At 49.8% G+C, this 18,205-nt stretch overlaps 2 protein-coding genes across 2 annotated transcripts in view; one reads left to right on the forward strand and one right to left on the reverse strand.

Moving 5' to 3' along the window:
* Positions 1-18,205, reverse strand: part of LOC142243676 (uncharacterized) — a 128,384-nt gene that overhangs the window by 108,801 nt on the left and 1,378 nt on the right. The window lies entirely within an intron of this gene.
* Positions 1-18,205, forward strand: part of LOC142243675 (uncharacterized) — a 52,481-nt gene that overhangs the window by 10,168 nt on the left and 24,108 nt on the right. The window contains exons 2-4 of the mRNA XM_075315816.1: positions 12,788-17,080; positions 17,165-17,293; positions 17,568-17,834. Coding sequence (XP_075171931.1) covers positions 12,788-17,080; positions 17,165-17,293; positions 17,568-17,834 — 4,689 coding nt within the window. The remainder of the gene's footprint in view (positions 1-12,787; positions 17,081-17,164; positions 17,294-17,567; positions 17,835-18,205) is intronic.

Consider the following 18,205-nt stretch of genomic DNA (forward strand, 5'->3'; position numbering starts at 1 on the left):
GGGGGGATTTCTCCGGTGTCAGCAGTGAATGTGGGCGGGATTTCTCCGGTGTCAGCAGTGAATGTGGGGGGGATTTCTCCGGTGTCAGCAGTGCATGTGGGGGGGATTTCTCCGGTGTCAGCAGTGAATGTGGGGGGGGGGATTTCTCCGGTGTCAGCAGTGAATGTGCAGATTGTTACACATGTCTCTGGGGAGCAGACGCTGTGGTCACACAGATCCAGAAATACAAAGTGCTGGTGCAGCGCCGTCACTATGCAACGTAGCATATGGTGCAAGGAAAGCACTGCACCCCAATACCTGCAGTGTATATGGGAGCATCACATCACCACACACTACTGCACCCCAAATACCTGCAGTGTATATGGGGGTGTCACATTACCACACAATACTGCACCCCAAATACCAGAAGTGTATATGGGGGTGTCACATCACCACACAGTACTGCACCCCAATACTTGCAATGTATATGGGTGCGTCACATCACCACACAGTACTGCACCGCAATACCAGCAGTGTATATGGGGGCGTCACATCACCACACAGTACTGCACCCCAATACTAGTAGTGTATATGGGGGCGTCACATCACCGCATAGTACTGCACCCCAATACCTGCAGTGTATATGGGGGCGTCACATCACCACACAGTACTGCACCCCAATACCTGCAGTGTATATGGGGGCATCACATCACCACACAGTACTGCACCCCAATACCTGCAGTGTATATGGGGGCGTCACATCACCACACAGTACTGCACCCCAATACCTGCAGTGTATATGGGGGCATCACATCACCACACAGTACTGCACCCCAATACCTGCAGTGTATATGGGGGCGTCACATCACCACACAATACTGCACCCCAATACCTGCAATGTACAGTGAGGAAAATAAGTATTGATCATACAATGGGAGTTTGTAATTCTGTCACAGGTGAAGTTACCTTTGGTAAAATATACAGCCCGCTCCATTGTTTGCAGGTGGCAAAACTGAAAAATCTGCATAGGATTAAATACTGCACCCCAATACCTGCAGTGTATATAGGGGTGTCATGATGTGACGACTCAGCGTCTGGCCACTTGTGTGGGGGTGAACTGTTCTTAATTAGGCCAGATGTCTGGTCCCTTTGTTCGGTAAATCAAGAGAAATTAGACATTGTCTCATGTTAGACTGATCAGAGCCCTATTGTCTGTTAAATGTGTATTTCCTCAGCCCCTTTAACTACAGAATTTAGAAGAAAATGATGCAGTCGGATTGAACTAGCGACCAATGAGAAAACAGCCATCTTCCACCAATCCTGTAAGACCCAATACCCTGAAATAAGAACTGATGGGCATAAAAGGGGCCTTGTTCCTATCACCAGATTAATATTCTACAGGAGTCAGCATAGGATCCATGGTTCTAGCTGGAGGATTTCAGAACTGGTTCACTGTTCAGCGCTGAGCCCATGAATTCACTTGGAGAACCCAGGTTGGGACAATTCGGTCGCCTGGCTCCATATCTAGCTGTGCTTGGTCAGCTTCCTAAGCTTGCGGCTATAGTGGCCCCGGAAGCCCCGAAGGCACAATGATTCTAATCCCTGGTGAGCCGGTGGAAGGGTGAGGCTCTGTAGGTTTCGGAGGCCACCATGTCCATTCCCATCAGCTTGGCCTTGGGAAGAGGACCAGAGTGGATATACAGCCTCCACAATAAACGGCAACTACAGGAGCTGTGCCAGATTCGACAGATTGAATACAGGGCCACCGACACCCAGTTGGATTTGATGCAGGAATAGGTCCGTTGGGGTGCCCAGAACATCTTGGATGATGAAGAAGACCCTGACGAGGTTGCCACAGAGGAATTAAACTGTGTGCCAGATCAAGGATCCTGTGGCAGTTTAAATCAACAATCCAGTCCCAAGCAGCCCGAATCCAGGAGTTGTTGGCCGCATTGGGGCCAAAAGCCTCAAGCGAGGAGAGGGCTAGTGTTCTGGAATCAGTTTGGGAGTTCCAGTTCCCCTACAACCAGCTACTCGAGCAGGACTATCCCACTACCCTACAGAAGCCTCACCTGGACCGAGGTTTACTAACAGGGTCTGTGACTTGCCCAATCCATGGCGCTGTTATATGTGCGGGCGCCTTGGACATATGGACAAAGATTGTCTCCAAAGCCTGGGCCCCATGTTGAAGCCCATCTGCTGTCCCAACCGGTCAAAATATTCCAAGATGAGCCATTGGGGTCTGAGGGACTCTATCCCCAGGATACGCCAGCAGCGGAGGAAGTGATATACACTGTTAGACACCTTACCCCAGCCAACCTCCATTGCCCCATCTAGCTCGTCAAGGTTGTGATATACAGGCCTAGGGACTTCAAGACACTGGGTCCTCCAGCACCCAGGTCAGCCCAGATATTGTTCCCCCAAAACACCGTTTACTAGGCTGCCAAGTGACCACCTCCCGGGATAGCATCCAGCTCTCGGACATTCCTCTGGCACGTATGCAGTTGGACTGGGGGACTAACCAGGGAGAGGCTGAAGTGGGGCTCATGAATGGCCTCCCCACAGCTGTTATTTTGGAAATGACGTAGGACAAGGACTATCCAGCCAGTTTATCGCAGCCATCACCCTCAACAAAGCCAAGCAGCACCTTGATGCGGATCCTTCTGCCATCTCTTCAGAGGATAACCCACATTTCCAGCCTCCATCACCTTCCTCTGAGCCAAGAATAGTGAGTACACCTAACAAGACTGGGCCATTAGGGGGAGATAGATCATAAGGCGTTTAGAAAAGCCCAACTCACAGACCCCACCTTAGAACTTGTCCACTGTGTGGCTGCCTGACCTGAGTGAGGAAATCAGGGGGATGTGTATAGCTGGGAGTCTCCGTTTCTGACGTCAGCACGAAAAGCGCCAAGATTACAGAAATGTCTATGTACCGTCCCGATAAGAAGACAGGGTATGATCGACGACCTATCACGTCTGGCTGCCCCGTCAACAGTGACCAGGATTAAGCAGTTTTCCGGAGCTAACTAAGAACGGGGAGGAATGTGACGTCTCAGCCTCTGGCCACTTGTGTGAGGGGGAAATATTCTTAATTAGGCCAGAAGTATGGTTCCTTTGTTTGATAAACCAAGAGAAGTTAGCCATTGTCTCATGTCAGACTGATCAGAGCCCTATTGTCTGTTAAATGCAGATCATCTGTTAAATGTTAATTGCCCCTTTTACTACATAATTCAGAGGAAAAGTATGCAAATTGAACTAGCAGCCAATGAGAGAACAGCCATTTTCCACCAATCCTGTAAGACCCAATACTCTAAAATGAGAACCGAGCAGTATAAAATGGGCCTTGCTCCTGTCACCAGATTGATATTCTACAGGACTTCCTCCTAGGATCTATGGTTACAGCTGATGAATCACAGAACTGCTTCAAGATTCATTCATACTCTACAGGACTTCAGCCTAGGATCCATAGTTCCAGCTGGAGGATCTCAGAACTGCTTCACTACGCAACGCTGAGCCCACAAATTCGCTTGGAGATCGCAGGTTGGGACAATTTGGTCGCCTGGCTACATATCTTGCTGTGCTTGGTCAGCTTTATAAGCTTGCAGCTGTCTTCTCTAAGTGGGTGCCCACCAAAAGTGGGGTGCTGCTCGCTGGGATAGTTGTCCCTTGAAGCCCCTAATTCACAAAGAATCAAATCCCTGGTGGGCCAGCGGAAGGGGGAGACTCTGTCGCTTGTACCATCTTGAGTTCTTGCTGGGAATGTACAATATGTTTTTACCTGTTGATGAACCAATAAAGTCTTACCAGAGTGTCGTATCCTGACCCTGTGGTGTCTGAGTAGTGTTCTGCCCGCGGGGAAGGAGTGCGAGCGCTCAGTGGGATGAGCCCTGGTCCGTGTGGTCTTTCTGAAGACAGCCAGGCCAGCGGAGGAGAGCAGCCACTGACCCTCCTGTCCTCGCACACATCACCAGATATCACTGCACCCCAATACCTGCAGTATATACTGTGTGAGGCTATCACCAGACATCACTGCACCCCAATACCTGCAGTATATACTGTGTGAGGCTATCACCAGACATCACTGCACCCCAATACCTGCAGTATGTACTATATGAGGGTATCACCTCAGACAGTGCTGCACCCCGATACCTGCAGTATATACTATATGAGGGTATCACCTCAGACAGTGATGCACACCGATACCTGCAGTATATACTGTGTGAGGCTATCACCAGACATCACTGCACCCCAATACCTGCAGTATATACTGTGTGAGGCTATCAACAGACGTCACTGCACCCCAATACCTGCAGTATGTACTATATGAGGGTATCACCTCAGACAGTGCTGCACCCCGATACCTGCAGTATATACTATATGAGGGTATCACCTCAGACAGTGCTGCGCCCCGATACCTGCAGTATATACTATATGAGGATATCACCTCAGTCAGTGCTGCACCCCGATACCTGCAGTATATACTGTATGAGGGTATCACCTCAGACAGTGCTGCGCCCCGATACCTGCAGTATATACTGTATGAGGGTATCACCTCAGACAGTGCTGCACCCCGATACCTGCAGTATATACTGTGTGAGGGTATCACCTCAGACAGTGCTGCACCCCGATACCTGCAGTATATACTGTATGAGGGTATCACCTCAGACAGTGCTGCACCCCGATACCTGCAGTATATACTGTATGAGGGTATCACCTCAGACAGTGCTGCACCCCGATACCTGCAGTATATACTGTATGAGGGTATCACCTCAGACAGAGCTGCACCCCGATACCTGCAGTATATACTGTATGAGGGTATCACCTCAGATAGTGATGCACCCCAATACCTGCAGTATGTACTATATGAGGGTATCACCTCAGACAGTGCTGCACCCCGATACCTGCAGTATATACTATATGAGGGTATCACCTCAGACAGAGCTGCACCCCGATACCTGCAGTATATACTGTATGAGGGTATCACCTCAGACAGTGCTGCGCCCCGATACCTGCAGTATATACTGTATGAGGGTATCACCTCAGACAGTGCTGCGCCCCGATACCTGCAGTATATACTGTATGAGGGTATCACCTCAGACAGTGCTGCGCCCCGATACCTGCAGTATATACTGTATGAGGGTATCACCTCAGACAGTGCTGCGCCCCGATACCTGCAGTATATACTGTATGAGGGTATCACCTCAGACAGGGCTGCACCCCGATACCTGCAGTATATACTGTATGAGGGTATCACCTCAGACAGTGCTGCACCCCGATACCTGCAGTATATACTGTATGAGGGTATCACCTCAGACAGTGCTGCGCCCCGATACCTGCAGTATATACTGTATGAGGGTATCACCTCAGACAGTGCTGCACCCCGATACCTGCAGTATATACTGTGTGAGGGTATCACCTCAGACAGTGCTGCACCCCGATACCTGCAGTATATACTGTATGAGGGTATCACCTCAGACAGTGCTGCACCCCGATACCTGCAGTATATACTGTATGAGGGTATCACCTCAGACAGAGCTGCACCCCGATACCTGCAGTATATACTGTATGAGGGTATCACCTCAGATAGTGATGCACCCCAATACCTGCAGTATGTACTATATGAGGGTATCACCTCAGACAGTGCTGCACCCCGATACCTGCAGTATATACTATATGAGGGTATCACCTCAGACAGAGCTGCACCCCGATACCTGCAGTATATACTGTATGAGGGTATCACCTCAGACAGTGCTGCACCCCGATACCTGCAGTATATACTGTATGAGGGTATCACCTCAGACAGTGCTGCACCCCGATACCTGCAGTATATACTATATGAGGGTATCACCTCAGACAGAGCTGCACCCCGATACCTGCAGTATATACTGTATGAGGGTATCACCTCAGACAGTGCTGCACCCCGATACCTGCAGTATATACTGTATGAGGGTATCACCTCAGACAGTGCTGCGCCCCGATACCTGCAGTATATACTGTATGAGGGTATCACCTCAGACAGTGCTGCGCCCCGATACCTGCAGTATATACTGTATGAGGGTATCACCTCAGACAGGGCTGCACCCCGATACCTGCAGTATATACTGTATGAGGGTATCACCTCAGATAGTGATGCACCCCAATACCTGCAGTATGTACTATATGAGGGTATCACCTCAGACAGTGCTGCACCCCGATACCTGCAGTATATACTGTATGAGGGTATCACCTCAGACAGTGCTGCACCCCGATACCTGCAGTATATACTGTATGAGGGTATCACCTCAGACAGTGCTGCGCCCCGATACCTGCAGTATATACTGTATGAGGGTATCACCTCAGACAGTGCTGCGCCCCGATACCTGCAGTATAATGTATCGCAGTGACATTTGTGTCGTGCTTGCACACTGTATGTGGGTGCGGAGTGTTGCACCTCCCGAGCTTCTCCGCTCCCTCTTTTCACCTGATATTTGCCGTCAGATCATGCGCTGAACCTCATCTTCATAAATCCACAAATTGCTCTTTTGAAGTCATCACATAAGAAGTAAGAGCGACAGATTCACAGGACGGAGGCGTTACTGATCTGCAAACGATGGGACGGACGGGGGAAACAAAATAGTCAAAATCCCCCCCGCTCCTGTCAGTAAGGTTATTAGAGGTCATCTGTCAGTGGGATCAGCCGTCTGTAGGGGCACCTGGATCTTAGGGAGCGGAGTAAGGAGACCCCGTCACATCTATGGATGAGGTCTTGTTCCAGAGAAGTAAACGCTTTTCTTATATGTAAATAAGCTGATTAGACTCTACCCGAGAATTAAGAGCTCATTGTAAATTTTGGGGGTGTTCCAAGTGTGAGACATGTAATGACTGACAGTCTGCTCTCATAATCACACACAGCTTTACGAGGCAGCAGAGCCAACAGAGTACAGCGGGGACAACACGGTACAGCAGAGCCAACACAGTGCAGCAGAGCCAACAGAGTACAGCGGGGACAACACGATACAGCAGAGCCAACACAGTGCAGCAGAGCCAACAGAGTACAGCGGGGACAACACGGTACAGCAGAGCCATCACAGTGCAGCAGAGCCAACAGAGTACAGCGGGGACAACACGATACAGCAGAGCCAACACAGTGCAGCAGAGCCAACAGAGTACAGCGGCGACAACATGGTACAGCGGAGCCAACACAGTGCAGCAGAGCCAACAGAGTACAGCGGGAACAACACGATACAGCAGAGCCAACACAGTGCAGCAGAGCCAACAGAGTACAGCGGGGACAACACGGTACAGCAGAGCCAACACAGTGCAGCAGAGCCAACAGAGTACAGCGGGGACAACACGGTACAGCGGGGACAACACAGTGCAGCAGAGCCAACAGAGTACAGCGGGGACAACACGGTACATCAGAGCCAACACAGTGCAGCAGAGCCAACAGAGTACAGCGGGGACAACACGGTACAGCAGAGCCATCACAGTGCAGCAGAGCCAACAGAGTACAGCGGGGACAACACGATACAGCAGAGCCAACACAGTGCAGCAGAGCCAACAGAGTACAGCGGCGACAACATGGTACAGCGGAGCCAACACAGTGCAGCAGAGCCAACAGAGTACAGCGGGAACAACACGATACAGCAGAGCCAACACAGTGCAGCAGAGCCAACAGAGTACAGCGGGGACAACACGGTACAGCAGAGCCAACACAGTGCAGCAGAGCCAACAGAGTACAGCGGGGACAACACGGTACAGCGGGGACAACACAGTGCAGCAGAGCCAACAGAGTACAGCGGGGACAACACGGTACATCAGAGCCAACACAGTGCAGCAGAGCCAACAGAGTACAGCGGGGACAACACGGTACAGCGGGGACAACACGGTGCAGCAGGGCCAACACAGTGCAGCAGGGACACGGTACAGCAGAGCCAACACAGTGCGCAGAGCCAACATGGTACAGCAGAGCCAACACAGTACAGCAGGGACAACACAGTACAGCAGGGACACGGTACAGCAGAGCCATCACAGTGCAGCAAAGCCAACAGAGTACAGCGGGGACAACACGGTACAGCAGAGCCAACACAGTGCAGCAGAGCCAACAGAGTACAGCGGGGACAACACGGTACAGCGGGGACAACACGGTGCAGCAGGGCCAACACAGTGCAGCAGGGACACGGTACAGCAGAGCCAACACAGTGCGCAGAGCCAACATGGTACAGCAGAGCCAACACAGTACAGCAGGGACAACACAGTACAGCAGGGACACGGTACAGCAGAGCCATCACAGTGCAGCAGAGCCAACAGAGTACAGCGGGGACAACACGGTACAGCAGAGCCAACACAGTGCAGCAGAGCCAACAGAGTACAGCGGGGACAACACGGTACAGCAGAGCCAACACAGTGCAGCAGAGCCAACAGAGTACAACGGGGACAACACGGTACAGCAGAGCCAACACAGTGCAGCAGAGCCAACAGAGTACAGCGGGGACAACACGGTACAGCAGAGCCATCACAGTGCAGCAGAGCCAACAGAGTACAGCGGGGACAACACGGTACAGCAGAGCCAACACAGTGCAGCAGAGCCAACAGAGTACAGCGGGAACAACACGGTACAGCAGAGCCAACACAGTGCAGCAGAGCCAACAGAGTACAGCGGGGACAACACGGTACAGCAGAGCCAACACAGTGCAGCAGAACCAACAGAGTACAGCGGGGACAACACGGTACAGCAGGGACACGGTACAGCAAGGACACGGTACAGCAGGGACACGGTACAGCAGAGCCATCACAGTGCAGCAGAGCCAACACGGTACAGCAGGGACAACACGGTACAGCAGGGACACGGTAAAGCAGAGCCATCAAAGTGCAGCAGAGCCAACAGAGTACAGCGGGGACACAATACAGCAGAGCCATCACAGTGCAGCAGAACCAACAGAGTACAGCGGGGACAACACGGTACAGCAGGGACACGGTACAGCAGAGCCATCACAGTGCAGCAGAGCCAACACGGTACAGCAGGGACAACACGGTACAGCAGGGACACGGTACAGCAGAGCCATCAAAGTGCAGCAGAGCCAACAGAGTACAGCGGGGACAACACGGTACAGCAGGGACACGGTACAGCAGGGACACAGTACAGCAGAGCCAACACGGTACAGCAGAGCCAAGACGGTACAGCAGGGACAACACAGTGCAGCAGAGCCAACAGAGTACAGCGGGGACAACACGGTACAGCAGAGCCATCACAGTGCAGCAGAGCCAACAGAGTACAGCGGGGACAACACGGTACAGCAGAGCCAACACAGTGCAGCAGAGCCAACAGAGTACAGCGGGAACAACACGGTACAGCAGAGCCAACACAGTGCAGCAGAGCCAACAGAGTACAGCGGGGACAACACGGTACAGCAGAGCCAACACAGTGCAGCAGAACCAACAGAGTACAGCGGGGACAACACGGTACAGCAGAGCCATCACAGTGCAGCAGAACTAACAGAGTACAGCGGGGACGACACGGTACAGCAGGGACACGGTACAGCAAGGACACGGTACAGCAGGGACACGGTACAGCAGAGCCATCACAGTACAGCAGAGCCAACACGGTACAGCAGGGACAACACGGTACAGCAGGGACACGGTAAAGCAGAGCCATCAAAGTGCAGCAGAGCCAACAGAGTACAGCGGGGACACAATACAGCAGAGCCATCACAGTGCAGCAGAACCAACAGAGTACAGCGGGGACAACACGGTACAGCAGGGACACGGTACAGCAGGGACACGGTACAGCAGAGCCATCACAGTGCAGCAGAGCCAACACGGTACAGCAGGGACAACACGGTACAGCAGGGACACGGTACAGCAGAGCCATCAAAGTGCAGCAGAGCCAACAGAGTACAGCGGGGACAACACGGTACAGCAGGGACACGGTACAGCAGGGACACAGTACAGCAGAGCCAACACGGTACAGCAGAGCCAAGACGGTACAGCAGGGACAACACGGTACAGCAGTGCCATCACAGTGCAGCAGAGCCAACACAGTGCAGCAGAGCCAACAGAGTACAGCGGGGACAACACGGTACAGCAGAGCCATCACAGTGCGGCAGAGTCAACACGGTACAGCTGAGCCAACACGGTACAGCAGAGCCAACACAGTGCACTAGAGCCAACATGGTACAGCAGAGCCAACACAGTACAGTAGAGCCAACACAGTGCAGCAGGTCTGTGACGTTTCCTCGCACATGGCAGGCCAGGGCAGATCAAAGTGCGCTGCCTCAGGACTGTCAGCCGCAAAAAGAAAAAAAAAAAACAACACATTTTACCGTGCGGCGTCCTCTCTGAGCCGTGATGCATTTCAGCTGGATGTATGCCCTCTGAAGTACATACAGCTGAAGTTAAGCAGGAGGTGGAGTCAGCGGGCACCCCACCACCCCAAGCAATTGTCCGACTCCTGTCTTCAGCTAACAGAGCTCTTACCCTTTCCCACCAGTTGCTGTGTCCTGGCCACCTTTGTGGCTCTGTTTGCCTGCAGCAGTGTGGTGAGGTCACAGAGTGATGACCTCATCACGCTGCTGCATACTGGGCCACAGGATGATGCACCAGCGCCCTGCTCTGCTCCACTGACCCTGCATCAACCACATGGCTAATTTATATTTACATGCAATGCCCTTGAAGTGCTTCACATGCAAATTAGCCATGCTCCTGTGACTGGGGCCTGGCCCGGGGCTTAATAAAGCTAAGTAATTACCCAGGGCGTTGGCCAGGCCCCTCTCTTCACCAGGCCCTATACACCAGTCACGCTTTTCATGACCTGATGGCGGCGCTGCTGCCATTACTACCTCTTTTGGTTGGGATGCCACAATTTGACTGCTCTAACTGTAAAGAAACCTTTCCTATTTAGCTGCCGGAATCGCCTTTCTTCCACATGCAGTGAGTGCCCTCTGGTCCTTAGTACTGTTTTTGGAAGGAATAAGTCATGTACCGTCCTGTGAATGGATTTGGGTAAATCATCAGGATCCTCTGCTGATAGCTCCTATGTAATCACCGGCAATTGACGTCCAGATGTGCGCGATGGAGACAAGTCCAGCACATTTAGGCCACGCAGGGTGCTCACAGTAACACCATCAATATGTGGCCTGGAGTTGTCAGGTGGAAAAACGGCTTCTCCGACACTTTAAGAAATGTTTCCACGATTGTTCCATTTTGTACTGTGAGTGAAATTGGATATCGCATACCAAGTCTAAGGTGTCACACAGCGTCTACCCAAACCATCAGAAGGCATCTGCAAGAACATTGAGCTACGAGCTGTACGTCAAGATATAGGTGTCCATTGACCTCCCAGCTGTCAATGCTGTCATGGTGCAGAGCATGGAGGTCTGTCCTCTTCAGCATGAAGTCCCGCCTTTGTCTTGGTTGCTGCAATCATAGCCGGACATTGTTGTGGAGACCACGTGGGCAACACCATGAAGAAACTTTTATGGGGAGGGGGCATAATGTATGGTAGTCAGACGCCTCTAGTCCTCATTGCAGATGCAGCTCAACATTACACTGACTTGTTGGTGTGGACATTTATCCAAAGTGTCCTAGGAGCCGTTTCTCCATATAACATCCCCAGGTTGCTTGCTGCATGTAATACTGTGATCAATCTGTGTAGCCTAAGCCTTCTCCTGTGGCTGCAGCATCTCCGGACTTTCTTTCATGGGTGCAGCGTCTATGGACTTGTCTCCCATGGCTGCAGCGTCTATGGACTTGTCTCCCATGGCTGCAGCGTCTATGGTCTTGTCTCCCGTGGCTGCAGCTTCTATGGTCTTGTCTCCCATGGCTACAGTATCTCCAGACTTGTCTACCGTGGCTGCAGCATCTATGGACTTGTATCCCATGGTTGCAGTGTCTCTGGACTTGTCTCCCATGGCAGCAGCATCTCCGGACTTTTCTCTCGTGGCGCAGCGTCTATGGACTTGTGTCCCATGGCTGCAGCATATATGGACTTGTCTCCCGTGGCTGCAGTATCTCCAGACTTGTCTATTGTTGCTGCAGCGTCTTTGGACTTGTCTACCATGGCTGCAGCATCTCCAGACTTATCTCTCATGGCTGCAGTGTCTTCTCCAGATTTGTCTCCCATAGCTGCAGTGTCTTCTCCAGATTTGTCTCCCATAGCTGCAGTGTCTTCTCCAGATTTGTCTCCCATAGCTGCATCTTCTTCGGATTTGTCTCCATCGAGCACATTGAGGACGTCATTAGTTGGTGATTATACGGGAGCTGCCAGCAGAAGATCTTGATGATTTACCCAAATGCATTCAGCTTCAGAAACTTTCTCAGGAATTCATTAAAAAACTCAGTCATCACAGCCGAGGCTGAAAGTGCAGGGATTTCTGCACGTGGCTCAGACTGAGGAAATCCAGAGGTTTTGAACATTTTGTTTATATTTCTACATCATTTGCAGATCTGAATCCATCCTGTGATTTCCATAATTCCACAAGCTTTCCTTCTTAGTGTTGTAATTTCCAGTTTGAGGAGTGTATTATCATGACACGTACATTGTGCAGCCCCCTCTGCCTCTCTCACAGCAGGAAATCCCAGCTTGCTACATTGCATTTCCTTGCTGGGATGCATTAAGTCTGATACATATTATTAGGTGGTGCTGTGTTAAATGAAAAATAGCACCCCCTACAGATAAATCATACTGAAGATTAGTCCTCAAATTCTATACAGTTTTCTAAATTGATACAATTTGCACAGAAAGCATTGCCACACATGACCAGATATATGGTGTATCGCCAGCTACAGAAAGCACTCAAGCACTCACGTTTCTCTTTTTTTCATTTCAGGTTCATCTCCAATCACTTCCACCACATCAACCCCAAGTAGTGAAGCCACCACGCCCAAGTGTTTAAGCCCATTAGAGGAATCTCCCTTGGTGGGCCCAGCATGTACCCCCAGTATAGCCCTGGTGACTCCATGCATTCAGGCCAAAGAAGGACACAGACCTCAGCCAGAGGGTGCAAGCAGTGAAACCCCCCCTGGGAACACCCTCGGTCCTCTGCATCTTCCTTCTGTGATATCTGAAGAGTCAACTGTGACCCATGAGGAAGAGTCAGAGGGAACCGAGCAACGTCTTCCTGAAGAAGCTGTGCACCCGGAAGCTCTGGACACCAGAATTGTGATGGGGGAAGAAACATCTTGTAGCTCTGAGGAGAGGGGGAGTATAAATAGATTGCACACGATGAATCCTGAGAGGGAGATGGTTTTCGGAGATGCTCTGGAGGAAGTAACATTGCACTTACATCACCCTAAAGTGGACGGGATTTCAGGTCGTGAAAATGACAAAGCCATTGTGTCAGAGTCTACCGATGATTTGCACTTTGGAAAGTTTTCATTGAAAGACGAATTATTTTCTCAGGGTGAATCTGTAGCTGATGTGCCTTCATTTCTCAAACCCACCAAAGAGTCAACCTGCAGCTCCACAGTAAGTGATGCCAGATCCTTACAAGCTAAACCTGTAAGTACCGCTGACGCCGACTCGTACACCACCGCTCCATCAACTCCAGTAAAAACTATGTACAGCCAATATAAACACCATGCCTACACAAAGAGCCACCTCAACGAGGAACAAAATGACCTTGACAATGACAATATGTCTTCTCCTCCAACGTCACCTTCAGGATCCTACGTGACTGCAGAAGGAGGTAGCTGGGCCTCCTCTGCCACCTCCAGTGGCTCTCCTTCATGTTCCCCGAATTTGATGGCTGAGGTGGACAACATTGAATCTCCCACCCCTTATCCGGACCACATGGTGGTTAACGAGGAAAGTCTATGTGAAGATCCTTGTTGTATGTCCCCTGATATGTTGGATGATGAAGATATCCCAGAGCTGTACGACAGAGATATAGACCCTGATGACTTTTCTCCGGCCAACGAGGATTTCATAGATGGTTACCCTAGTGATATCCATTCGAGTGAAGAGGAGGAAGACGAAGATGAATGGGAAACGGACTTTGCACCATCCTTCACGAGCATCCCTCTATGTCCTGAATTCATGAACACTATGTCTTCTGGCACGACGCATGTGCAGGAGTCGCAGCAAGCACCTCTAGCAGGCTGCTCTACAAACCTTGAGAGTGCTCTACAGCCGGCGAGCCAGCAGGAGATCCACACAGTAAGCCTGCCAAGCACCGAAAATGATCACATGATTCCCGCTTTTATGCTTCCGTTCCGAGGAAGCTTAATATTCGAGGCTGAGTCAATGGAGATCACGTTATTCCCACAAGGAGAATCAGCTGAGGAGGCCATCGATGCAGAAGAGAAAGTACAAGAAGATGAGGAGGATGATGAGGAAGATAGTACCTCGGCCTCATATCTACATTCATTGTCTGAGACGTCAATCAATGAAGGGGTCGATGAATCATTTGCTTATCAGGATGATACATCGGAGTCATCAGATTCGGCCTCTTATGATGGAGAAGAGGATGACAAACGCTATGGCACTGAGGAATATGCAGTGACAACGGACTCGGCTGCACAGAGCACAGAGGGACCAGTCACGGGCCAACATGAGTCTTCCAATTCTGGCTGTGAAAGTGAGATGGAGACGTCATCAGATCTGTCTGACTCGGAGGGCGAATGTGCAGTGTTTACGGCTCTGGATATAAATGGTGAAGATCTTCTTGATATTGACGAGCAAATTGTCAAAGTCAATGAAGCCACACTTCAAGAGAAAGAAAGTTGCGGTAAGGAACCTGATGAAGGCATTGGATTACCCAATCTAGCACAAGGATTTTCTGAAGATCCCTCCATCACACAAGACAGCTCCAGCGAGCTTGAAGACTCAAGTACCAGCAGAGCTCTACAAGAAGTATGTGAAGAAGCCATAAGAAGTACGTTAGTACTTACAACTGAAGCTGAAAGGGAACCGAATTCTGAATTAACTCAAAACCTAAAAGTGAGAGGAGGGGCAATGAGGACATGGTCTGATAGTCCTGTAGAACAACAATCATCTTCATCATCCTCTGAAATGGACCATATCCTTCGAGCTGGAATTGGTAATGTTGGGGAATGTTTGATTGCTTGTTTTGATACTGATGAAGAGCTGGATACGTTGCCTCCTTTGTACACCTCTGCGCAGACCCAAGAAGAGGACCGGACACGTGATGATGAGAATGGAAGGAGAACCTCCATGGCTGTTCAGCTGGCTGAAGATAGAAGTTACTTCTTAGAGAAATATGAAGATAGCAAAAAACCTGATAAAAAGGAAACCGAGATCTCCCAAGGACTGATGTGTACCGAAGATGATGATGAAAGGTATGGAAAGAAGTCAGAACCTGTCCAAAAAGAAGGAACTGGAGAGGAAATTGCCTTCGTAGAAGAGACAGTCGATGAAGAGTTGTTTGCATGCTACGAGTCTGAAGAAGATCCCGAAGAAGTAAAACTTTTGGACCGACCTTCACTCATTGCACAAATCCAGAAACAACAAGAAGAAGCCACCAATTATATCACAGGCCAACTGTCCTGTCACATGGAAGAAGAGCAGACACATCTCGATTCTGCAGCATCCAGTGCAGAGAATGAAATTGCTAACAGAGAACTTGATAGTTGCAAACATCTAAATACAAGAACTAGTAAGAAGGAACCCAATATTTCAATCATCAGTGAAACATCTTCTGGCTTAGGTGACACCAAGACGTTATTCACTGGTGACCTCAATGATTTCCAATCTAAGAAGAACATAAGCTTTTGTGGGGAAACTGCAAGTAAAGTAGAAGACATCACTATACCAGAACATGTTCTACCAATGCATAGCATCAATCCACCACCATCTTTGAAAACTGCAGAAGATCCTGCAGATCCATTAGTCAAGTTAAATAAAAAATCCAATGAGCAAAATGATCAGGATCTGCAGTGTATTAAAAAAAGTTCTTGTTTTTCGGAAAGGGAATGTTTGACTGTACAGCCTTCAAAACCCAGTGAACCGGTGACGGTGACTGAGGACAATGAAGGAGCTGGTGGGTCCGAAGTGGTAAATGAGTCTAGTGATATACATAACCACCCTGTTTGTAAGGAACCACCAGACAGGAAAGCTGAAAAGACTGACGACAGTCAAGAGCCTCCCGAATTTCCCACTAGTGAAACCACTGGTATCTTCCAGCTCAGTAATCGTTTCCACACTACGATGGACAGTAGTTTTACATTTGACTGTTGGCGAGAACGTGATATTACAGTAGCCAGTATTAAAGAAGGAAGCAAACAACTCAACAAAAGCAATTTATCTAATAAAACAACTGGTGATGACAGGAGTTTAGGAAATGTATCTCCTGCTGAGGATCACCAAGTCTCATGTATCTCACCAACTATCGCAGACGCTGCTAATACCCCATCAATCCTTCCGTCCTCTTCACTTCACCCAATTCCTATTTGCACTAAAAACTCATCAGAAAAGAATACTTCAGAAAATCACTTATTTATAAAAACCTCCTCGATGTGCAGAGAAGCCAAAGAGCAAGTCAACCTGGTATCTAAACAGTCATGTCCTTCTTCAGACTTCTTGGAAAGGTCTTCTGCTCAGCAACTAGAAGAAACTTGTCACAAGTTTTCAAATACTTTGCCGATATCAAATACAGAACTGAGTTCAGTGCCATCAGTCAGTGCCTTGTCCAAGCCAAGAAAAGACAAAACGGAGATGTCTGAAGACGTCCAAGAAATGACCAAGCTTCTCCAAGGCTCGTTCGGTAAGCTGGAGGCACTGGATCTCAGCATTCGGTCAAGTTCATCAGCGGCGCAAGCAGCCGTATCTTCCACTGAGACCACCAAGGTCATTTATAGTAGAGATCTTGGCCTTGAAGTTGTAGGTCCATCAGAAAACAATAAATTTAAGGGGAACGATCTAGAGTCCAAAAGACAAAAGAAAACACAACCAAAAGTGAAATCTGACCAGATAGATAGGAGCCCCTCCAAGAAAAAGAAAGCTGGAGACAAGGTCTGTCTTGACTCTAAAAAGTTACCCGATCAGTCATCCCAAGACATGAAGAAAGCAAAGGACAACCCTGAACAGGAGCCGAGGACCACTAATCTCCACAGCAAGAATCTAGACCCCAAGCAGCAGAGCACGGATAATAGAGACCACCAGGGTAAGCAGACGAATATGGACATTAACTGTGAGTTACACATTCATGTAGCCCTCAAATCTGAAGCTGCTCTATCCCCTACTCCAGGCTCTGCTGTAAGTGAAGTGCCTCCTGTGGAATCTCTCCCCCTCGTGCCCGAAGAGAGTCCTCAGAATCACAGAGAAGTGGAACATCCTGCTGCTCCGAAAAATCTGGATTCCAAACAGCTTTCATCAGGTAATCTTACTTTGTTGCCAACTACACTAGTTAAAGGCCACATCACGCAGATCACGCCTCCTGCTCAGACAAGATACATGTATTTCCCACGCCAAACCTCTGACCCTACAGTATATATCACTGCAAATGCACCATAATGTAGGGCTGTGGAGACTGTGCAAAGCGGCCTGCCTCCTCCATTAGTGAGTGTAGTCGTAGTCAGAAGACCAGGGGAGGGGTCTGTATTATCAGCGTTACAATATTAACATATGTCATTCAATGCTATTTCTCTCAGCTTCTGAAAGCAGCTCTATAACCCCCAATCTGAGCACAGAGCACCCCTTTATCAGCCGGTGTCCAAGAGCCCTGCAGAGCCAAGGACCAGTGGGAAAGAAATCGCAAGTGATTTTCCCCCTATCTGAGCCGAGCTCCTCCAGTGACAGTGAGCTAACGTCTAGGACGCAAGAGATGCAACTGATGCGGGAGACGTCTGCAGTGACCCTGCTGGGCATCAGCAAACCTCTGATGGAGCAACGAGGGTGTGAGACGCTGAGTCACAAAGGTAAGATGGGATACAGAATCTAATCATCTATACAGGGAGCTCCCCCTAGTGGTGGCTGCAGACAGAATCTTATCATGTATCTCTGTATACAGGGAGCTCCCCCTAGTGGTGGCTGCAGACAGGATCTTATCATGTATCTCTGTATACAGGGAGCTCCCCCTAGTGGTGGCTGCAGACAGAATCTTATCATGTATCTCTGTATACAGGGAGCTCCCCCTAGTGGTGGCTGCAGACAGGATCTTATCATGTATCTCTGTATACAGGGAGCTCCCCCTAGTGGTGGCTGCAGACATGATCTTATCATGTATCTCTGTATACAGGGAGCTCCCCCTAGTGGTGGCTGCAGACATGATCTTATCATGTATCTCTGT

This window comes from Anomaloglossus baeobatrachus, chromosome 6, assembly GCF_048569485.1.
Source record: "Anomaloglossus baeobatrachus isolate aAnoBae1 chromosome 6, aAnoBae1.hap1, whole genome shotgun sequence".
NCBI classification, from domain to species: domain Eukaryota; kingdom Metazoa; phylum Chordata; class Amphibia; order Anura; family Aromobatidae; genus Anomaloglossus; species Anomaloglossus baeobatrachus.